Below are 24,451 nucleotides of genomic sequence, written 5' to 3' on the forward strand. Positions count from 1 at the left end.
AAATCTTTCGGTCCAAATCAGTTTCAAATAATATACGCAGCTCGGCCCCCGGGGCCTCGCGATGCAGCCCAGCCGCAGATTTCGACGCATGAATCCTCTTTTAATGACCCTGCGAACTACCAGTGCTCGGCTACCGTACAATAAGCTGCACAGATTCTACGTTCGGCCCGATCTCTTCATTCTCCACCGATGGAAAGATGTATTTTGTGTAAGAAGCTGAAGGTTGACCGTGTCACTTTTGAGAGTTTTGTTGTGAGAAAAGAACTTCAGAATCATCTGAAGATTCCAGTTTTGCATTTCTTTAAGAATCCTTTTTGGTATAGTAGAAGTTTGTTTTGGTTGACTGTGGGAAGGATGTTACACATCTTGGAAAATCGATTCTACTTGTTATAACGAGGAATTTGAGGAAAATTGTTACATGGTAGGAGATTTTGCCTTATCTTTATCTCGTCGTGTTATCTTTATTGAAATGAATGGAGGAACGGATGAAAGTTATACGGGTCCGAATAACATGTAACGATGGGAGGGAGGCGATTCCTCGTGTAAAAATAAGAGGAAGATATACAATACAATTTTACCATTCTCAGCTTAGTTTTAGAGAAAATTGAGTTTGAGAATTGTCAAGTATACTTGAACGTGCTTAATTCCGGACTGGACAGGATCAAGTAATCAGTCAGGAGGGCATTCTATGTGTGAAAATAAGTTGAAAATGTAAAATTATAATTTTTCGGACGCTTTGTTTCCGAGGAAAAGAAATTTGAAGATTTATCATACGCATGTACTAGGCCGATCCTTAACAAAATATGTCGAAACTCTATTTTCTTGAAAATTAAGCCTTCGGACAAATTTTAATCCTGTTCAGTCGGAAATTAGCTATGTTCAAGTACATTTGATGAATTTCCAAACCCGATTTTTGCCGAAAACCAAGCCGAGAATGAAAAGGTTGTATTCCGTATATTTTTCTTATTTTTCCACAAGGAATGTCGTCGTGTCCACTTTTACATGTCACTTGTTCGCGTCCTGTACATCATCGTTAAAAAATCAAAATTAGAAAGCTTCTAAAACCTGCGAAGGAAACTGTAGGAGGACAAACAGTTGATATAACTGGAATTTTATATAATCGTTCACTGATTTTCCCTACTAACTTCTTACAGCAGTTGACATTCAGATAAGTGGACTCGATCGACGCTAGTTCATTAATAATCGTAAATTCTAACGAAAGTGGAGTGCATATATTTAAGAAAATTAAGCACGGTATATTTTATATAAGAACTTTGCCTAAGAATTTTCACTAAGCAAAAGATGAAAAAGAACACATCGATAGCATGAGAAATTGCCGCTAGATAGAAAACACATTTTAAGCAACTAATATTCGCTACGGTACTCGACGTAAGACATATGGAAATAACTCAATTTCAAGCGAACCTACGTTCTAAATATCGTAACCGACGCTTTTCAGAATCCTAGATACTCAACGATAACGTCATCCTCCTAACGAACCTGTAATTATTTCCAACAGCATATAATTCTCCCTTTCATAAGCGTTGCGCGGACGAATCGAGGCGGACAAGAAGACCGGAATCGTTATCGCGATTCTATATCGATGGTCTCGCAGGAACGCCGTCGCGTTTCTAAAGATACACGTTTTCGCAGCAACAACGGGCCGACAGAGCGCATTTCCGGCAGGCTGTATCTCTCGTTTTGCGTTCCGCGCTGTCAAAGATGAGCGAACGACCGGTGTCGGGTACCGATCGATGAAGGCGTAGGCGGTTGAACAACAAAAGCCACGCGGTAGAAACAGGGAACCTGAGGGCTGGTTTTTTATTGGTGGTAAGCTTTTCGAGCTGTGCACGCGCGAAACACTGTCTCGCCCTTATCGACCCGCGAGCTTATCCTCAGCCTCCACCGTCAGACGTCTTGACGATTCACGTCGAGTGTCATATCTCTTGGACGTCCTGTGGAAAAATACTTTGACACGTATTATACGATACGACGTTCATAGGTTTCCGGACGCTTTGGTATTGATGGCACGTGATTTGCATCGAGATTTGTAAATTAATAATCAGCAGACTGCGTTTCTCAATTTTCCATTAGAAAGTATAGGCGTTCTAAGGTATAATTCAGAAATTAAAAAATTTGAAAGAAGAAAGAATAGAGAGCTGGTCAGGTAACTAAGTAGTTGTACGGCGTTTGACAACGCCAGTTTTATTGCGTATTAGCTTCCAGATATCGAGCTAACCGGATCATAATACATTGTTGTAATTAAGCTGACTATGTTTGATTTATCCGCAACTTTGATAGAGATTTTTGTTCGAACGTGACAATTTTATTATTTCACATTAGGCTTGAAAAATCAATTTAATCGCGCTCGATTTATCTCAGGTTAACTTTATAATGAAAATATATCATGTCAAAGATAAGCAAGTGCTCGCCTTCTCTCCGAATCCTTAAGCCACGGTTACATTTATAAACACCTTGTCAAATTGTCGATTGTAAAATCGTCGAGGTGGTGCTTTCAACATTAAAGAAATTCCCGATCGGTCGATATGCAAATCAAGATAAGCCGGACAATTTACCTTCGATTTAGATCTCTCTTTCACGACACTGATTTACGAAACGGGTAATTGAAAGGATCGGCAACGAACGCTGACAGGGTGTTTCGAAATCGTAGCAGTTAACGCCGAACGACGTTAAACGCAGCCGATTATCGATCACCGTCGTCGTCGCTAGCGATCGCCAGGATTATTCGTTCGCGTGGCCGTCGGTGCCCTTCCACGCGCGTTTCATCTTCGAATCGAACGAGTCGAGGATCGAGTATCGAAACGTGCTCCTTCCAAGATCGATCTTTCACGCGGAAAGATTTCGATGAGTCGCCGTTACGATAATCTCGCGCGGTCGATGCGCTTTCCCCGTCTCGCCTCGACAGATCGCGCCTTGTCATCGTTCGAAAACCGCTCGCCTCCGAAGCATAAAACGTGCCATCCTTTTGCGTACCGTGTCTCGATCGATTTCCATCGAAAGATCACCAAGGAATTCATGGAATTTTCTTTCGCCCCATTAAACAAGCCACTTGCATCGTAATTAATTGTCTTTTCGAAATTGCAAGTAAGACCGTGCAACGTTAATATTCATAATTCAAAGCTGTCGCGCCGGTAGATGTAACCCTGGCGAATATGTATCGATATCGATAAAATAATTTGTATGCGCCTCTGGAATCCCGATTCTAATCGAAGAGAGGGGAGGAAGAGGGTCGGTTTAGCGTGTTCCTGTCGACGTCACGCCGCCTTATCACAATAGCCGGCACGGCTTTCCATATTGGCCTCGCATAAATCCGATCATGCATCTCCGATACCGATCTTACCGGCCGCCGCCATTAGTTACCAGAGACTTACAATGTTCCCCGTGGAACGGAGCTTTACAGTGTCGTCGATCGTCGTCGATTTCCTGAGAGCGCCGCTCAGCCGCCACGAATATCGTCCTCCCGCTTTCTGGCATCGTTTCCTCGTTCTTTTCTCCGAGACTCCTTCCGCTTCCTATTCTTTCGTGTCCCCCCCACGTTCTAACCTTCGAGGTCGTTCATTCTTCCGTGTCATTTCATGTTATCATAGATGTAACATAAGAATTAATAAACACCAAAACCCGCTAGTTACTCAATTACTTGACACGACGGATCAGATCCGCAGGCTAAAAAGACATTACCCTTTAGATTTAAACATTAGATTCAGCTAGAACCAAACATACGATAATCATTTGTTATTCGCATTATAGTACTTATATAATAATTTACTTATAATTCTCAATGAGAAAAGATTTAACTACACTTAGATTCTTACACTGGTTAATTTTTCAATTTTTGCAATACTCGTTTTTCTTATTCGCGTAAGTCTCGACATCTATCTGGATCCCTTTGAAGATTTCTTATCTATTTTTCTATACGTATTTCTCTTTATATAATTCTTCCTACCATATTCCTAGTATTTTTTGTAAAATACCTTCCCGATTGTCGTTGTTTTCTCGAATTAAAAATTCCACGCGACCTTCCTGAGTTTTCCCTTGCATTGGGTTGGCAACTAAGTGATTGCGGATTTTGTCATTAGGTGGTAATGATTTCACTTACATTTAGATAACAGGATTCTTCCTGATTTCGTAACTTCCACGAATGTAACGATGCTTCTGATCGTTCGTAGAAATCATGCAACAGTCCAAATCAATCTTGGTCGGTTCGATCCTCCCTCTTTCAGTACTTTCAACAAGACGATTCACGGATTATTTACAAAATAGCGAGAAGAGCGGAGACAATCAACTTAGCGAAATTTCTTCCCATGCAAACGAGCGTGTCGACCTCGTCTACGAGGACGGGGGAAAATTTTCAATCGTTCCGTTTCGTCGGCGCGGCGAAGCCATTTACTCGGACCAGTCCCCCTTTTTCTATCTTCGACATGCTCGTCCCTACTTAACGCTTATTCCACAACAACCCCCGGCGACGACTCATCCTGTATCATCCCCTTATTCAACGCGTCTCTAACCCCCCGAAAATCCTGACCAATGGCGCTTCGTCCTAGGGGGAAACCATTGTCGATCCGACCAATCGTCGCGACTCGTAACACGCATATACGAGACTCGACGCGCTACAACGCTATTCTTCTTTCTATCTTTTCTTCTTTTTTGTCCTCCTATCTCTGTCTACTTTTCTCGTCTCATCCTTCATTGTCGACGAGGATAGTCTCTTTATAATGCATATCAATTTGTGCCTAATGGCTGACACCGTTCCAACGGGTCACATCTGCGAATTAATAGGAGCATTCCTTATGCCCGACGGTTTTTAACGCACGCCCGCCCGCACGCGATCATTGTCCAACTTTGTATAATGCGCGAAACGAGACGCCAACGTGTTACTGCGTAATCATCGGTGTTTTCGCGTAAACGGCCATTACACCCCTGTAATTCATTCCCGTTAAATCAAAGTATCGTAATTCCTATACTTTTTTTTTTTTATTTGGAAGTAGTTTACAATCAATTCTCATCGAGAATTATAAGTAAATTATTCTGGCGTGGTACTATAACGTGAATAATAAATGATTATCGTATGTTTGGTTCTAGCTGAATCTGTTCAAATCTACAGGGTAATGTCGCTTTAACCTGCGGATCTGATCTGTCGTGTCAAGTAATTGGGTAACTAGTGGGTTTTGGTAGTTGTTAATTCTTGTGTTATATCTATTACTGAATTTGCATATTCCTATACTTTTAAATCGAATCTTAGGAGAGCTTAGATGTTTAAGTTAAAGAGGAGAAGGAACGGCGAGGAAGTGTTTGGAAACGGTTGTTTGCGGATTAAAGTCTTGTAGAAACTTGTGAGCGCGGATACTTTTTCACCGGAAAGCTTCTTTGAGAATGGTTTAAGAACTTCTACCGTAAAATAATCCACCGGGATTTTTCCTTTTTTGGAAATTATTTATAGATTGCGGATATTTGCGTAGAATAGTTTTACAGGCACAAGTTGCGAATTTATTTCACATTCTAAATATTGTAACGAGCAGTTTTGTATATTTTGTATATTTTCTTTAGTTTTGTATATTTCAAGTTTGTATAAATACAGGAACCTCTGTGTTCTACGTAAAATGGGCGGATAACATCGGTGCCCGTTCACGGAGATTGTTGCGTAACACTGGTGAATTCGCGCGAGCCAAAATATTTGTCCGAGGTGTTTCCACGATAAAAAACAAAGAATTCCAGCGTCGAGTCGCTTTTGTGCGCCGGTCGCGGCACAGAACGATGAAAGAAGGGTGGAGGGCGAGGGCAATAAAGGGGCATCGTGAGCGTACACGCGCGTGAAACGGGGAACGCCTGGAAACAAAGCGTGAAGCCGTGCGTGGAAAGTTTTTTGAAAATGCCAATTTATTTCGAAAGGGCTCGCAGGAGGACCACGCTCGTTCACCAACGCGCCAACTAAATGAATTTTAATTGATTTCTTTCTTCACAGTCAGCCTACCTCTCCAGTCTGTGCAAAAGCCTGACAAGGATTTTCAAATTTCCATCCTCCGGATCGAGAATAAAAAAAAGAAGGAAGACTAAGAACCTAGTGTATGAATCTTCGTCTCATACTCACAACGATGGCATTACTGTTCTTAATCAAAATCGATATAAGAATGTCTTCTTTCCTTCGAGTCAGATAACATTTGGTCTGTTTGCTTTTGCTCTTCAATTACGAAACGGTGTATAGCGTGATAATATGTAGTCTAACGCATTATATGTACGTTACATAATAGTGTATAATGCATATAGTATTATAATCCGTTAAAGATGGTTGATGTATTAGGGAAAATCATACGAGACACACCTGATTTCTTCTGGCAATTGTCGAAGGAGATTTAGCTCGCGCGAGTCACGTACGATTGACAGGCGACGGCGACAGATAGCTCGATTCGAGGTAGAAACAGAAGCGCACTGTGCGATACACGGGGGCGGACAGACGCTGCTGGCGTGAAATCCGTGCGAACGGAAATACTGGGGAAGCGTTGGTACGCTAAAATATGCGATCAGAAGCGATACAATATTACGTTCCCGAGACCCTTAATTGAATTCTCGCTCGCGGCGTTGATCATTAAAGAGCCCGCGCTTCTAACCATGTAACCTTCCAACTATAATTTCCCTACATTAATTTCACTACATCAATCGCATTAACCCCTCTGCCAAAAAAATCTAAAATGCTTCTAAACCGTCTCGAATGAAAAACAACAAATCCGACGCTAATCATTCTACGCAAGAACGAAGAAGAGAAAATCTCCCCTCGATTACTATATCGAAGTATAATCAAGTAACGACGTCCGTCTAGCGGCAGATGCACTCGCTAATGGATTTACGCGTCCCCGTGGTTTCACGAGGCGTTTCGAGAAACCGAATCGCGGAGCGGATCGTCCGCGAGACGAGCGTATTCTCCTCCAGAGAGATAAATTGAAATGAAAAACGAAGGGATAAAAACGAAAGGACGTTGCTCCAGCACGCAGACACGGTCGTCGTGGTAACGGACGGACGGACAATAAAACTACAAGGTGAAATTAGTAGTGACTGTCCAGAAAGGAATCTCGTAACAGCAGCCGGTCGTGAGAGAAAGATCCGTGTGGCTGGCTGGACGCCTGGCGTCTATCCGTCGGGCCCTGAGCCAATGGGACAGGCTGGTGGTTTCGTTTCGTGTGTGTATATAACCATATGTAAATACATTGTCCAGGGACGCGGGCATAAAACGCTACGATATATGGCCCGGTAATTTCTTAATTGCGCCCCGAAAAATTCTTGTCATCGTAAACAGCCGGTTGATTATATTGAAACGACTCGAGGCGCCGGGGGCGTTTCATGGATGAAGCGAAGGCTGGACCAAAATGAGCCGAGATAGGGGAAGGTGGAGGGGAAGGCGATAGTAACTGCTTCGGCCGTTTATTTATACGTCTCTGGCGTTTAACCCTTTTGTAGCTGGAAATCGACCGATTTCCATCGACTTCATTGCCTTTCTTTGTTCGGTGCCCCTTCCGTTTTCTCTTGCACGCGGTGTAGGCGATCGTTCCCGAATTAATTAGCTTCCCACCGTTTCGATTCCTTCTAACTAGCCAATATCCGGCTACGATTCAAGGCGCGTAATTTGTCGCGATTTTCCACGATCATCTAGCTTCGGTAGGATTTCAGGATGTTACGAGAGGATTGGTATCGCGATTGATTTGTATCGGATGACAACGCTTCTACAAGGAATTGGAGGTATTTCTTTGAAACATTCGAAACACAGTTAGGAAGGAATCTGTCTAAAGACCTAAAAATTATAGGTTTCGTTTTAAACTAACAAGCAACAAGTGCAAACGTACTTGTGAAAGATGAACAGACATCTATAGTCCTAAGAGGAGGTATATAATATGTACATCACTTACCGGTGTGCGTCCTCTTATGAATTTTAAGATTCTCAGACCTGGCAAAGACCTTTCCGCAGCCGGGAAACGGGCAAGGGAAGGGTTTCTCACCGGTGTGAACCCTTATGTGGTTAACAAGTTTGTACTTTGCCTTGAAGGCCCTGCCGTTACGCGAACATCCCTGCCAGAAGCACGCGTGCGTGGTGCACTCGGGACCGCCCACGTGTTCCACCGTGAGGTGCGTCACGATATCGTGGAGGGAGTTGAAGAGTTTACCGCACAACTTCCTTCCGGGTCCGGGCGCATCCTGATCTATCCACATACAGGACATTTCTTGCCGTTGGCCGCTTGCAACCCCATTGGTTCCGCCACCGCCGCTTCCGTTGCTTCTCATATACCTTAAAAAGGCACCGTGAGGATGATGGCTTGGATGGCTGACGGCTGGATGTTGTTGATGATGGATCGACGCTGGCGTCAGATGAGGAGCACTTAAATACTGATGATGAGGCGGTAGTCTCGAATCTTGGGGATAGTGTCCTGGATAGTGACTCGCTGCCAGGGGATGTTGGCTCGGATGATGAGGAAACTGCTGCATCGTTGCGGCTGTCCCGTCGTGATGTAACGGTGTGAACAATCCTAGGCCACTTTCCGGCGTGGTCGGATTCGCGGTCGCGTTGAATTCGTGCTCGCGGCGGAGGAGAAAATCACGTGCCGCGTATCCAGGATGATGGCTCATGTGGTGTCCCATGTGCGGTGCCATGTGCGATGCCGGATGGGGATGATGAGGGGGATAGCCTTGGGGGTGAAAGTGATGGTGCTGCTGAGACGGAGCTTCACCTGGTGCCGGCTGCACACCTGTACCAGCGTCCGTGGCATCACCACCACTGGGTGATAGCTTGATGCCCAGATTGGCCAGATGGTGTGGATGCGAGGACACGCCATCCAGGAAAGCGTTCATCATCGTGATGGACGAGACGGTTGCAGTTGCGGTGTCGATCAGTTCAGATACCAGCTCATGCCTCTACACCAATTTCTTGTCCCTTTCTCACGGACAAATACATTTTGAAACGTTCCTGCGAAGAATAGGTTTATTATTTTAAATCATACACTTGGGAATCACTGTAAAGTACACTGTCTATGCAACTTCACTTCAGTTCACTATTTCTTGTCTTCTTTCATCCGTCTGTCGTTTCTATTTCCTAAATTTTCGTCGTTTGGCTGACTCACTGCATTTAATCGCCAATTATGTCAGTTCCGAAGTCTTCGTACACGTTCTCCCTCTTTCCACGCTTTGTAATCGCGACCGTGCGAACACTCTGCGAACTCTCCGTGAGACGGTTCCGTCTCACGCGTTTGCAGGGACAAACACGAGTTTACTCGTGTGACAGTCTTGCTCCGTTTCACTCACGTCGAAGTGGTTCTTCGACCAACACCGAGCGTATTTTCATGCATCTTTAGCCTACCACGGAGGAGGACGAGTACACGGTAACTCTGACTAACAACACGATTCGCGTGTACGTCTTCAAAACGCGTCCAAACATAGAGGGTAAAACATCCGTTGCGTTCCTTGCTGCGTTCACAGCGGGACTGAGAGTCGGCACTGGGCTCCCGCCGAGGAGCAGCTCGGCCGATTTCGGCATTTACGAACTTGCCCTCTCTCCTTGTCCCGTCCTTCCCTTCTTCTCTCTTCATCGTCCTGCTCGCCGTTACCGTCTCTTTTTCTCTTTGGCTTCGTTCTCGCTTCAGTACTTGGAAACGACCGCACGGTAGAGTTCGTGTATCCTCGGATGCCTGCTCGTTGGAAACACCCCCTACCCCCACTGAAAGCCACCCGATATACGGTGGATGCAAGCACAAGCTCCGCCAGTGGCGGACGTTCTCTGGTGGATACCAGCGTTCCATTGGCGACGATCGCATCACTGGCAATTGGAGGCCTGCTGCTTCACTTTGGCCTCTCACCGAACCAGCCGGTTTCCATGGGCGGGAAACACGGCAAAGCGCATGTCGGAACTCCGCCTTCTTGAGCACGCCTATCGTGGGAGGATGACATCAGGGACGTCGTGACCTCGACGCTCGATGATCTTCCGCGTGGAACACGTTTCAGAGGTTTTTCGAATGGTTACGGATATTTTAGGTCGCTGGGAGTCTTGCGATTTTGGACGAAGGAGTTTCAGGAGTTGGGCGTGGGAGTTTTAATACGATGGTTGTTAGAGACTTTCATTTTATTAATTTTTTAGTATTTGCAAAGTTTCGTAGTTTCGATACTGGCTATTTCTTAATACGCGATTTTTCATAAATCGCCCCTTACTCCAATTTCGTGTATTTCGATCGTGATGCACTTGTTATTTGAAGAAAGGTCTCTGACTATGAAAGACAACTTGGATGGACAATATTTTATGAATTTTCTAGCATTTTCGAGTGTCATGATTCTTAAACAGATCTTTTAGTGAAACATTGTTGGCTCGTATAATCTTAATCTTTAGATTACGACACGGATGGTCTGGAATCGACTATCCGGCAAGCATAATCTGTAATCCTATTGCTTCTTTTTGAAGCTATTTGTTAACGCGTATCACAATATTTCCCAAACCTTGTCATATGTCTGTTCGATCGGTAATTCAGCCAGTTTTTTCACCCTCGAAGGGCAGGAGCGAAGCTCGATTCTAATTGCGGAGCGAGACGCGCATTCGTGCGAGTTTGCGTATCTGCATGATTAGTGGAAAAATATCAAGCCGGCCAGGAAGGAGACGAGTCACGCGAACCACTCGTTTATAAATTATCACGGAGAGACGAGAAGGAAATCTTCTCGTTCAACGTTTAACCTCCATCTCGAAAATTGTATGCACGCGTAATCGCGCGACGCTCCATCCTCCTTCGTTCGTTTATCCAATTAACCGACTTTACTTATTTGCAACGTCGATTAATTACACCAGACGCACCGGTGTTTCCAGCTTTTCTTCGCGCTTCCGGGTATCGCGTAATATCCTCGCGAGTTGGGACGCGGAAGCTCGCGTGTTCGAGCCTTATAATTAAATACTTCGATATTTCAGCGTCGAAATTCTTTCAGCTAGTCTTCACATTCCTTCTATTTTATCCGACATTCTCCTTCTTTAATATCTCTCTCCAAGCGAATCGATTTGGTAAAATCGGAAAAATCAAGTATGACGAAGTTCTTCGTTGAATATAATCGATGAGTACTTAATCTAAGAGAACTGTAGAAACTTCAAGGAACAGGTTACTTTGGAAATAAGTATTATTTACAACCATTATTATGTACAACTACCTACTTAGGATTGGGATTAAAGGTCCTGATTTGTAGTAATTTTCCGAACGGTCAAAACTAATAATGCTAATCCTGAAAATCCATTGGGCATATTTATCTATCGTAGGGTAAGGTTTCGAATCTTTAATAGCTGGCATAATATAAGTCAACAGATCAGGAGAGCATTTAACTTGGGTTAAACTAACCATTGTATGATCAAATATTGGTTTCGTCATTGTTCTTGGACAAAGTCTATAAATAAGAAACACAAACATTCTGTTCAGTTTGTCTCTCTGTTGACGCTTCTGTTCGCCTAATTATCATAGACTGAAAACAAACGAACTAGGAAGTAAGTTAACGACTAGTACATAAAGTTTATTGCCAGTTTCTACTAATTTAGAAGATTTAGAAGATTTATTTTTAATATAATAATATAATATAATAATTCCATAGTATTGTCATTTATTGGCAATACCTGTTTTATGCTCCTCCTGGTACATCAGCGTTTATGTCTACAGCATTGTTTCAGGGACAATACGAATAGTGTTAAACCTACCACCATTGTTCCTCTATTACCTGTTTCCGTAATACAAAAACTTCTTTATCTGGTTTCCCAGACCATTTAGAGCACGTACCTTAACAAGCCTAGTGATACTAAACAATACTAGAAATACCTAACCATACTAGAAATTATTGTAGCAGTAAGGACAGAATATATTACAATAGGGACAATTTCTCCCTTTACAATGTCAAAAATACTTACACTTAAATATCTTCTAATAATTTTTTTTTTTATTTATTTATTGAAATTACAATCAATTCTCGCGTTGAGAATTTTCAGTAATTAATAATAATTCTTCTAATAATTTGAAAATCCTTATTGGATAAAAATCAGTTCTGTTTCGCGTTCCACGTATCTTCTTGTTTCGTGGCGTTCACTGCCATTGGATATATTAACGGAGCTTAATCATCCGCGTGAATAATGCAAACACATCGAGTGTTTAACGGGGTGCCTCATTGTCGCGGCAAAAAATGGCGTCCCATTATGTCCATAATGGGCACGGTGGCTGACTATTTGATATTAATAACTATCATAAAGCCGGACTCGTGGCTCCTTCGTGCACTTAGGAGGTACATCTGAATGATGCTTTCCATCCACCTTCTGTCGCTTACTAACAGCACGACCCGTTCCTCCGGCGCACACATCGATCCTCTTGTGTTACCGGACGATCGGAGTGCGCCACGAACACGAGTAACTTGGTCCGTGCATTCTGGACCCAGTTCAGAGATCATTTTTATTAGAAGTCACGAACGAAGCGTGTCATTTATGCCGGATGACGTCATTCGTTTCATTATTGGAATCGTTTAAAATGCTTTGTATTTAAGAACCACATTCTCTTAATTCACAAATTGGATATGGCGTTACATGAAATAAAATGTTACTCTATAAATGTTAGAAGATCTACAAATTTTCTTCTAGTTTCCCTTTCGTTCTGCATTTCGGTTGTATGGTGTTTTTTTTTAACTAATAAATTAAATATTCCAAATTTCTATAAATATTTTATGTATAAATATACATTTTTCTATCAGAAATATAGGTTCGCATGGAATAAAATATTTTTTTGTGATAGTTAAAAGATGAACGAATTTCTTTCGATTTTTCAAGAGCCAAATGATTCCACGGGGATTATTAACGATCACACGCGGATGTAACTTAACGATCCGCATTGCCGAGTACATTCGTGAACGGACCATCAATCTAAGGGCCCACGATAGAACTTTCATCACGGGAGTGCGGTTACAGGGTCGCGAAACGCGAACACGACGTACGCACCTACGCGATCGTTCGTTCGTTCGCAAGGGCCATCAACAAGGCCAGACATTGTTTCGTTCGTTCATCAGTCACGCTCACGGTGTAGTCATTACATTTAATTAATCGTTAATTGCGAGATCGTGAGCGGATCGTTGCGTTCCGCTCGCGTCATGGCTAGTGCGGATGGAAAGTTGCCGAGTTCATTTCTTCATTTTCCCCCGTGTTCTTCGTTTCTCATTGTATACGTGTATATTTTTTTATTATTTAATTTGTACTTTACAATTTTTTCAATCGAACATTCGGTAAATTTTTCTAGTTTAATTAATTTTAATAAAATAAAATGTGGATGGCTATCCCCAGCGGGATACCATTATATTTCTTTAATAAAATTGGCGACATAATATAGCGACAGATATAGCAAAAGAGTCAACAAACACCGAAACCCCCTAATCACTGGACTACTTGATACGACGGACCAGATCCGCAGGCTGAAGAAGCACTACCCGCTAGACCTAAACGATAGATTCAACTAGTTATTTAAATTAAGTAACATTTATTTATTTACAATACTTACGTACAAATTATTCTTATCTATAATAAGTATTAACTTATTATAAATAATTAGCCATGTTACTGCGCCACGCCAGAAAAATTACTGAAAATTCTCAACGCGAGAATTGATTGTAATTTTAATAAATATTAAAAATAAAAAAATTGGCGCAATATAGTTTTTAATATCACGGTGATTGTTTCACGTAGAAAGCTTTAATTCTTGAAGTATAATTTATTGTTATCCTCCTTTTACGGTCCCTTGACTATTAATGTAATAAAATGTATGATCCTTAATTTGGCTGCAAATGATTCATTATTTATACCTCGATTTTTGCTTTTGAGATTTATTCTAAAATACTTTTAATTATTTCTTCATTATGTACCAGCAATTACCAATAATCTATTTCGTTTTATTTTTCAATCGACTCTTCCAAATCGAATAACGCAAAAGGAATTCTCGCCATGTGGAACAGGTAAAACAAGTTTAGGAGAAATCTGATCAACCTAACTGATTCTCGATGCGTGTATACGTGAAAACACGGATAACCATCGTGTTTCCGCGCGAAAATACGCATCATTAAAAACGATCACGTGATTTATGCGCCATTAAAGTTTTGTTAGAATCGTAGCGGAATGACATTTTCCCGAATCAGGATCAAAGACGACCGACACGCAAAAGCTTGTAGATGCCGCGGTTAGATGGAAAGACAAGAAAGGAAAGATAAACCGATCCGACTGCTAGATATTGTCTCGAAGTCATTAGAGACATGACGATGTCTGTCGGTCCGTCACAATAGTCTGTCCTATTCTTTAACGTAGCAACTTCTTTACATTCCTTCTATTTTGGTGACCTGTAATGTTTCAGACGCAAAATGGTGAAAAGTTCATGCCACGGATATCGTATCTATCTTGATAAATTCTTTGTTAAAAAAATTTCTACAGAAATAAATTTCTAACGATAGGATAACGTTATTTTTGAAATTCTTAGATTCCGTGCAAGACGTGTAAATTGTGAATTTTTAAATAGTATTCGTTTACTAATACTTCTATGTCATCTTGTGCGATCCCTTGTAATTCCTAAAAGAAAATTATGTCTTAAATTTTTCTTCGTATTTCTTAGTAACAAGGATTTAACGTACATCTGATGATTAGAGCAATGGTCTTGTATAATCTGGGTATTTATGTAACGATGAATTACTAAAAAAGTAGTAAAAATCACTGGAAAAGTAGTAAACGTTGTACAAAGTGTTACGTATTATAAAATATGCATTCAACGTTCCGTTAAGCTTAACTGCTCTAACTTCAAAAGGAATTGTAACACCTGTAGACACCAACAAATCTAAATGTTAACTTCGGTTGCAATCCTTTTATTTATTTTTTCTAAGTTTCGTCGCTTCGTAAACGAATTTCCCTATTGAAAACCATAAGTTCTATGGTTCTAACAATAAATTATTAAAAATAGAACTGTTGCATTAACTTAGCTCTGCTGCACCTTCGTTGCTTCGAGACGTATCGCGCCACGAAACGAAGCAAAGCGAAGGAACGACACGCAATTGTGAGAAACATGTAACTAGGACACGTTTGGAACACGATAGAAGTCGGGATCAAAGCGGAATTCCGGCGCAAAGGATGACAGAGTCGTGGGCGGCTCGAAGTGGCTGCAAGATAAGATTTCTACGAGCGATGCAAGAGCAGATATGGTTCGATAGGTAATCTCAGAGGAGGATCGCCGAAAAAAATATTAGGGAACTGGCTGGTAACCAGTCGAACAATTCACCAAACCTGGCCTCTATGAAAATGAAAAATACTTGGAATATGATAATAAAATTTATTTATTTCTCTCTGCTCCCATCCGCACAGACCGTGCTAGTCATTCCTAGCTGAATAACCGTGAAGATGGAGAGAATCCGAACGACCAGTCTGCGAGCGCCCAACGTCAGGAACAATGAAATATTTCCTTTCATTTTCCAGGAACAGAAAAGAGAAAATGGTCCTGGGAGGAAACATTTGTCAACGATTTCTCCGCCTTCTGGGGGCAATTTTTGAAGTTTCTACTCTTCTGTTATCTATTACACGCTCCTGATTGATTGCTATTAGTAAAATTTGAATCATTTTGCTGGAGTAAAACCGTTTGAAAGGACATAGGAGTGTGAAATATAGTTTAACGTTAGAGGTTCCGAGGTTCAGTCGTTTCACAAGAATCGACTGGCAGAATTTTGTGAAAAATCGTAACGAAGAGGGAAACGAAATAGCGAAGAGCCCCCATAGAGGGGCACAACGTTCGAAGGAAGTTGTCGCCGGCTAGAGCAATGTTTCTCGAGAGGCGAAAGAGATTCTGGCATCTAAAACAAACTCTTACCCCCAGCAGCCTTTATCCGCCGTATTTTTCGCTGACAACCTCCTTCTAGCGACTTGATTTACGGTCCGCGTCCTCGAGAACGCCGGGACAGGGAACGAGACAGAACGAGAAGGTGGAAAAAAAAAGAAGGCGAAGAGGAAAACCGTTTTTGGGAAGCATTAATATTTATAGTTGGCCGCGTCGCGCGGCATAATTTTACGAGAGAATTTACAGCTACGCTCTTTCGCGAACGCGATCTTTCCTTTCGTTTTTCTCTTTCGCGTGTCACTAGTCGTCGACGACGGTTTACGACGCGTATCGGTCCACAAAGAATCGAATCGTTCAAATCTAAGGGAAGACACACGAAATTACGCTTTATAAAATTTGGGACAGGTTGGGAAATTTGGAAAAGTTTAAAATTATTCGCAACGTCCGATCCTTTATGCAAATTCGTATGCTTGCGAAGATGATCGAGCAAAAGGAAATTTATTTCATTTTGCATCAGAGTTACACGATACGAAGTTAAATTCCTGTCGAGATATTAAACATCGAATAATAGTCATCGTGTAACAATTATACTTATGCCCGTGCCATAGTCACACCCATTTCTCGAATTCAATAATTTTCCAATTTTTCTTGGTAAAAATATTTGACGACGCCCCTTAACGAACGAACAGGAGACAACGACGGACAATCGGATAATTGGCGGGCGTAGAAGCAATAAATTTCTATTAGCCGAAGCGATCGATCGATTAATAAATACATTAGTAACTACGGTGTTTCTGATGAAAATACAGCGGCGCACAATACGAGGTAAATGCGAGGGGTGGGACTCGTCGCGGCGTCTGTTGTCCGTTTTAGTTTTATTTGTGTGTCGATGTTTGTCCGGGCCGCGAACAAAAACGATTCGTTAGGCGACTTACCCCCACGATAGCGGTCTTACCCCTAAAAAATGATCGTCCACCCCCCAGTGAGCAGCAGATGCAACTTCCCTCGGCTATCCCTTGACCCTTCGCCATGGACCCAATGTGTAGGTGTAGGTATACGTTTTCCCTTGTCATATTTTGTTTTTTCCTTTTCCATCCTCTTCCCCCTCAGCACATCGTACCGTTTACTAGACGATCCTCGAAGATCTTCCGATTAGATCATCCTTATGAAACCACTATAATAACGTGTCTCATGGGATATTGCAGGGGAACTGGATAAATAATAGAATATCACACGTATTTCATTGATTCCCTATACTGTCCTGCTTAATTAAAATTTCCTACCTATTCTTGTTCTTGTTTTCCTTCGTTCGATTAAATATATTTCGTTGGTATTTTGCAACAACGTGTATACCTTTAAGAGGTACAGAGTAGACTACCTTCAAGCATTTTAACAAATATTGAAAGATGAAAAAATGTCAGATAATTTCCTATATCTTCATTCGGTTCTATGCATTTTTTGCAACTTCAAATTTCCGGCAAATGCATAGAAGTCTATTTACCGTGAAACAACTGGAAAATAGAAAGAGCAGAAAGCAGTTTATCTGTCTTAAGATTGGTCTGTCAAACATCGACGAGTATTTTATTATAACATTTATGGTCGGTGGTGTATATTTGTTAAGGTTAAAGCAAAACCTGCATTTGCATACGTAACTCAGAAAATCGTAGACGTCAGTCGAGTGTCTCAGAGGGGTGGAGAAGAAGGCGGGCACCCCGTCGAGGGGCTCGTGGTCTTGACCGAACCAGTGAAACACGGGGAAAAATGGAAATGATCGTAATTACCAGGAGAGAGCAGGTTGAGACAAAGGGTGAGTCGTAACTCATCGCCGTTCGCCACGCCCAATGCTCATTTTCGACATCTTGGTCACGTTGATCCAGCTCGTGTACCGCCTCTGTCGTCGCCGGCTCTCCTCGTCGAGATCTCTCGTGGAGACAACGAAGCTGATCTTGTAACCAAACGCTCATTACGCTCGAAGATGGAAGATAGCCGCGCTGTTTCTTCGACCTTCTTTCTGCCACGATCTCGTCGAACCGAGACGTCCTTCTTTGTAATCGACTTAATTACACCCGATGACATATGTCTCTTTCCCTGTGTTCGATGTTTCAAGTTATGAACATTTCGTTCGAAATCTTTTCTCAATCCATACACTGTCGAATTTTCCTTTTAACGTGGTGAAAAAGAATTCACAGGATTCCCTCAATGTCTTTTTCATCAATATCTCATCAACTTTTATTTCTCCCATTTAAACTTTCCGAAATTTAAAAAAATCAATGTATCTATGAACATTATGATAAACCACACACACATTGCTTGGTTAATTTTTTCTTCCAAATAGAGGCACAGTACAAACATAGACAGTACAAACAGAACATAGACACGGGACAAACATAGAGTACTGAGTCTCCAGAAAAATTTGAGTGGATATTTATCTCAACTTCGCTACTGTGACACGAATACCACGGGTCATAATCGCGGCGATTTTCTCGAGCAGCGTGCACAATAGCTGGATGATTTTTAATAAACGTCCAGTCGGTCGTTCGCCATCCCGTATCATTGTTAATCCTTTGTGTCTGGCGAATGAAGAACGCCAGATATTGAGTCGATTAGTACAACAAAGAAGAGTGCACTCAATCAGCTAGGAGCATTAAGCCTACGTCCTATTGCGAAGAGGACGCAGCAATATGGGAACAATGCGAATTGTCCATGATCTTTCCTCGTTTACACAACAACGTTCCATTAACCCTTTCTCGAAATAACACCACTAAGACTCTACTATATCATCCCTTCATCATTGCTTCTATTAGTTTCCACTTCGTTTCATCCTCCAAGTGTATCCAAAATCTGGATTCGTCTTCGTGACACGTTCGCAACGTTGATTAAGGGACAATCAAATTTTTACGATTCTCTTCCCCTTAGTGGAGGTCGGAAACGAGGGCTAATTTTCTTAGGAAGAGTTTCATCGCGATCGGAGGCTCGGGGACACCGGAAAGGCTGCTAATGAGAGAACAGAGAGGAGAGAGAAGGGTGGTCGACGAATACGGAGATGAAAATGAATTGAGTGAATGGACTTGAAGTGCTCCCGAGTGGCGGGAAGTGAGCAACTCCGACGAGAGAGTCGTGCCCCTCTCGCGCGTTCCTCGCTCCTTCCGGGACATCCGACGTAATCTAGTCGGCTAACTAGCTCGTTTTGAACGATTTCTTCTGCATCGATGATCTACACGAGACATGGATCCCAATGATATATCTTCGTTATATTACAGAAATAATCTTTAGGATGAGAGAAATTACGTTTCCAATCCAACAGCCATCTAAGATCTACCGTCTTGTATCTTACAATTATTATAATCGCAATTATTCTAATTATATCAATTGTAATCAGAAACAAAATATTCGTTTATTGTTACCTCGTAACAGGATCTAAACAAATATAGATTATACGAAGAGGGCAGAGATTTAATCGAATCGTGTACAACACAATCGTCTACAACTTGACCGATCGTCTAAACTCAAACAAACGTTCGAACAAAATTCATTCATCTTTTAAGTAATTCTTTCGCGTCGTTCTGAGATAGTTACTTTCATGAACGCATTAACGTTCCACGGTGCACAGAAACTCGAGTCGCGATTGGTCGGCCACAATAAGCACCGATCGGACGTACCTGTCTGCACCATCGAGCAGACAGGATAGAACCGACTGGAGAAGAGAGAAAGACGATGGGTATCGTGTGGGTGATGACTAATAGATTTCGTGCTCTGGCCCATCCATCTCGCGTTCTCGAACTGCCTCGACACAAATCGATCTTGCCGAGGCGGTCGCGTCTACGAAACACAGAGGATATCGGCTATCGATAGATCCCTCGACTCGTCCTACCTCTTCTCTCTCTCGCTCTCTTCTTCGGATGCATTTATAACATTGGCCCTGAACCGATCGCTCGCGAGAGGCTTGGACGGTTTGTCATTATGAATATTCTACGGATGATCTTCTGTCAGACACCGGCGAAAGTTAGGCGACTGCGCTCGTCATTGTGTCTACGAGAGAGCGAGCCTATTTCAGAGAAAGAGTATTAGTCAGGATTAAGAAAGTATCGCCGTGGAAAGGCTGTGTTTCTTCGCGTATAACATCTCTGTGATGTATTTCTAATGCGATTTGAATTAGTTGTTCAGGGTAAAGAAATAGAATGTGAAAGTAGTTATTCGGATCGACTGATACGTTTGAGAAGTCATCGATTACTAAAATTTATCGCACTTGTTCGAGCTTGTAACGTTCGACGTCAGCAATGCCAATATATCAAACTAACGTGCAACGTAGAATTTTGAATGTCATTGTCGTTTACTAGAATGTTCAACCGTTACTTCTAACATGTTCTAACTCAACATGTGTTTCATTGTTAAACATCCGTTTCGTAAGAGATACGTAACACTTATTGGTCGTTCACCGTGGTTTTGTACTGTATCATGCTACCATGTTTGTGATGGATTTTTGGAACGATTTATCTTCCAACGATGTAGCCCGATTTTCTAGAATTCTGTAGTTGTAGAACTTTGTTCCCCTCGTTCGTCAATATGTTAAATAACCAACACTAAAATAATTTGTAATATATATTATAAGCATCACAAGTATATAATATACTCCACACTAGTCTGTGGACCAAGTTCAATAGCAAAGGTTCCTCGTATTCGATCCGCGAGGGAATCCATCGATCGTGATCTGCGAAACCGACAGAGTCGGCTTAATCTCAATTAGCAAATTCGTGCCGTCCAGCAAAATAATAAATTACACGTCGTTAGAGCGGTCCCTGGCGATCGTCACGCGTGCACAGGGACGCAAGAAACGCGGCTGGACAAGGAACCGGGGAAACGGCCGATTAAACGAACGATAAAAATGCCGGAGCAATTTACAGGCGGGTCGTTGGATCGCGGAATAATTGTCATCGCCGATGTCCCGTGGCACCGTGGCGCCACTCATAGCCAATTAGCCGATGCAATTAAAGAATTACACAGCGATGCACCTCTAATCCTGAATTCCGCGGCCAAGTTCAAGGCAAAACGATGGTGACATCATCGTCTGTCTCTTTTTTTATCTCTCTAACGTTAACGCTGCATCGCCGAAGAGAGGAGGAATTCTACGACGAAGGGAGAACGCGATGCGCCAGTAAAATCAACCCTTTACGATTCTTGCGAGAACATAATGTGCCAGACGTCTCCATACTTTGTCGTTCGTGACATCAGCACTGTAGTTGAAGACGAGTCGGTGTTTCTGGGTTTCGTTGCTACGATGAGATATTGGTATAAGGAAGAGGGTTGTGCAGGGTGTTTTGTGGTGGGAACGTCGTGGAATGTAGAGTTTCTAGGGAATTGGGAATCCTAGGAAAAAATTTGTAAATAAATATATTTCTTTATTACCTCTTACTATTGAGATAAATTATTATCGTTTTAGCGTTGCTCGAGAAGAGTAATTTATGAGGTTGATTTTAAGAAAAGATCGTGGGAATAATTTTTTTTCTTTTTTTTATTTAGTTGTTTACATTCACAATTTGTCCGATTTGGACATTTGGTAGAATTTTTTGGCTGTTTGATTATCATGTGGGTGGCTACCCCCAGCGGGGTAGCGGGAATAAATTGGATAAATTTTTGAGCTATTTTAGAAATGTGATTAAGGAAAAATGTTGCGAATAAATAATTCTTTCTCGTTCTTTCTTATTGTTTACATGGATTTTCATATCACCTTATAAAACGGTAAGACGTGAAACTGGCTTTTTGTAGAAACTTTGTGCTACCAGAATTGGTTCATTTTTTACCCCAGTATTATCCGCGTTGCGAAGATGCATTGGACGCGAGATCGTATTAGTAAAAACGACAATGTAGAACAAATTATGAGGTTCGAGGTTGGCCCCGTCTCCTCGCGGCAGCTCGTCTGTAAGATTTACGTACTTCAGCCTCGCGAATGCCAATAAATAGTCGATTCGGCGAGCGGGAACAATGACTGGTCGCTTTCCTCGCAGAAATCTTTGGCACGGCGATCCACTCGTGCCGGAGCTGCCTTGAAATATGGCGAGTCGTAAATATTTTCCGGTGGAAATATTTTGTCACCTTTATTGCCGCGAGCTTTTTGTTCGATCGTAAATTCGGTGGCTAGGCGTGTTAAAGAAAGAGCACAGGTACCACTTCTGTATTTCCTGACGATGTACACCTCGATATTTTATTCTTCTCTCATTATTCCAATAATGATTAATAGTTAATAGATTATCATATAGCGAGTAACAAATTTTCATTAGTATTAAACGATCGATTTGTTTCGCTCAAACAACAGAAAGCTTGTCCAACCTGAAAATTCGAATGAAGTAAAGCTACAAAATATTCTTGCTGAGAAAAACAAATTTTTACGGCTTTTCAAAATACGCAGATACATACTTGGGAGTTTCTCAATAACTCGGAACGTCCGTTTGGTTTCGACCAGAGAATTCGTTTTTTAGCGTTCTTTCATTAATGTCTTACACGTGTCGCGTTGACAACGTGTACAAATATTCCATTTAACCTTATCCTTTTCCAACTTCCTTCTTTTTTTCTCTTCTTTATCTGATTTTTATCTGATCAAGAGGAAGGATTACATTTGTTGATCGCGACGCATTATTATCTCACCAGCAATTTATTGCCAATGATAATATTTTCTGAGCAAATAATAAAAATAGTGGAGACGGGGACGTCGTAAATAATTGGACGGCTCGAAGAACGAGGTTCAGGATCTTGGAACATCAGTTTCGACAGCGTTTACGAGGGGATCGTAAGCTAAACGGTCGAAAGTGAATTCCAGGTGTGTACTTTCCAAAAGTTTATGGCAACGGACAAAGGAAAGTCAGAATGCCTGAATGTCTCTCTGGACCCTCTCCTCTTCTCTTCTCGTTCTTCGGACTTTTGACTTCTGCCTGGAAGTTAATTGGTCGTGATCAATATTTTATACGCTCTTTAAACTACTAGCTCCCCGTAGAATAGAGAGTATAGAAGAGAGGGAACGGAGGGCACGAGTCGCGTTTATGGCGTTAATTTGAATACGACCGTGGTTTGTCTCGTAGCAACACGTCTTTATACGAACGTTCATAAATACCGACTGCGTTAATGGCGGTCACTCCCTTGTCTAACCACGGCAGGTTTCAGTGTAACTTAACTGATGAATCACTGGGCTATTCAATTTTTTGACCACATAATAGCCATTATTTTTAATCGAAACATGGAAGATGAACGATCCATAAAACCTAGCTCTGTTACGATTATATATCTTGGTTTTTTTCTTTCTTATAATATTTGTAGTTCGAATCATTTGTTAGTCAATGTTCCTTAGTTCAATGTCCTCTTGCATAATTAATCCTGTTGTTCTTCCTGGATCTATATGGCTTGAAATGAACTGTTTACTGTTTGATAAATATTGTTAAAGTATATGTAGTTGTTTGCTTTTGGTATTTGATGTAATTTTTCTATAAAAAGTCTCATGGAGGACGTAGAAGCGAGAGATGCAGAAGGGTTGCAAAGAGAGCGGTGGATCCATGGAAGGAAGGCACGGACTCACGCCGAGTGGGAGTGGCGTGGGTGTGTCCAACATACTAGCTCACACGATCTCCTATAAACTTTACAAACACGATGTAACGACTGCCGTTTGCACCGTTTTATAGGGACCAAAGCGGGTGATCCTGGGCGAAGTTTGGCAGACCGCGAATAATGTCCTTGTTTCCCCCTGCGGAGACCAGACATTGACACCCTCTTAAAATCGACTCGACGATGGATTCATGGCGTTCGCCGAGAAATAAACGCGTTTCGAAAGTATTTGTGCCTGAGTTACTTCTTCGGTCGATTTTAGAAGAATTTACAATTTTTCAGAATATTTATCAGTGTTTCTGATGCATTGTAAAATCGTGCGAGAAATCAAATATTTCAAATTCTTGGAACAAAAGTGGAACTTCTTTTTGGGTTCAAGTTGAGGAGCGAAGATTTCGTATCATAAGTTTTTCAATTTTTCAGTTTGTAAAATTTCGAGATTGCAAAGTTTGAAAATTTCAAACTTGAACGTTCCAATTCCAAGTTTAAGCTTCAAGCTTAAGCTTGGGTTTAAGCTTTAAGTTTCCATTTAAGTTTCAAGTTGTATTAGAACACATTTCCAACTTTGAATAGTCTGAGGTTTCTTCATTCACTCTACAAAGAATATCATCGTTAACAGAATGTGAAGCACAGTATTCAAGTTTCACTGTCATCTCCTCCCACACTTTACTACCATATCTTTGGCGGAAAAGAGAAAGTTCAAATCCAGAGCAACATGAGCGGATGTTTGAAAGACCTGGACGTTCGTCCTCGAGGCATCCACATAAATTTTGTCGTTGACTGCGCTCGAACTGGTCAAATAGCTTCCCGAAAGTGCCGTTTGCGGAATTCCGTGTTGCTGTCACAGGATTTCACGATGTCTGTTTACGCAGCTCGTGAAAAATCACTTTTCCATTTACACGGAAAGCGTGTGTTGGGCACATGGCGGAAGTGGGTCACAATGAACGCAATTTATCCCACACACAATCTTTCTTCTTCGTCGAACTTTTGTCCGCTTAAACCACGAGATCCCTTTTTCA

General features: G+C 41.8%; 1 protein-coding gene and 1 long non-coding RNA gene across 2 annotated transcripts in view; one reads left to right on the plus strand and one right to left on the minus strand.

The window, feature by feature from the left end:
* LOC117160924 (zinc finger protein ZIC 1) overlaps positions 1-9,534 on the minus strand; it is a 38,538-nt gene extending 29,004 nt beyond the window's left edge. Inside the window, exon 1 of the mRNA XM_033342028.2 lies at positions 7,914-9,534. Coding sequence (XP_033197919.1) covers positions 7,914-8,853 — 940 coding nt within the window. The 5' untranslated portion in view covers positions 8,854-9,534. The remainder of the gene's footprint in view (positions 1-7,913) is intronic.
* Positions 1-24,451, plus strand: part of LOC143302713 (uncharacterized) — a 113,725-nt gene that overhangs the window by 71,395 nt on the left and 17,879 nt on the right. The gene's annotated exons all lie outside the window — the stretch shown is intronic.

The sequence above is a fragment of the Bombus vancouverensis genome, chromosome 5, assembly GCF_051014615.1.
Source record: "Bombus vancouverensis nearcticus chromosome 5, iyBomVanc1_principal, whole genome shotgun sequence".
Taxonomy (NCBI): domain Eukaryota; kingdom Metazoa; phylum Arthropoda; class Insecta; order Hymenoptera; family Apidae; genus Bombus; species Bombus vancouverensis.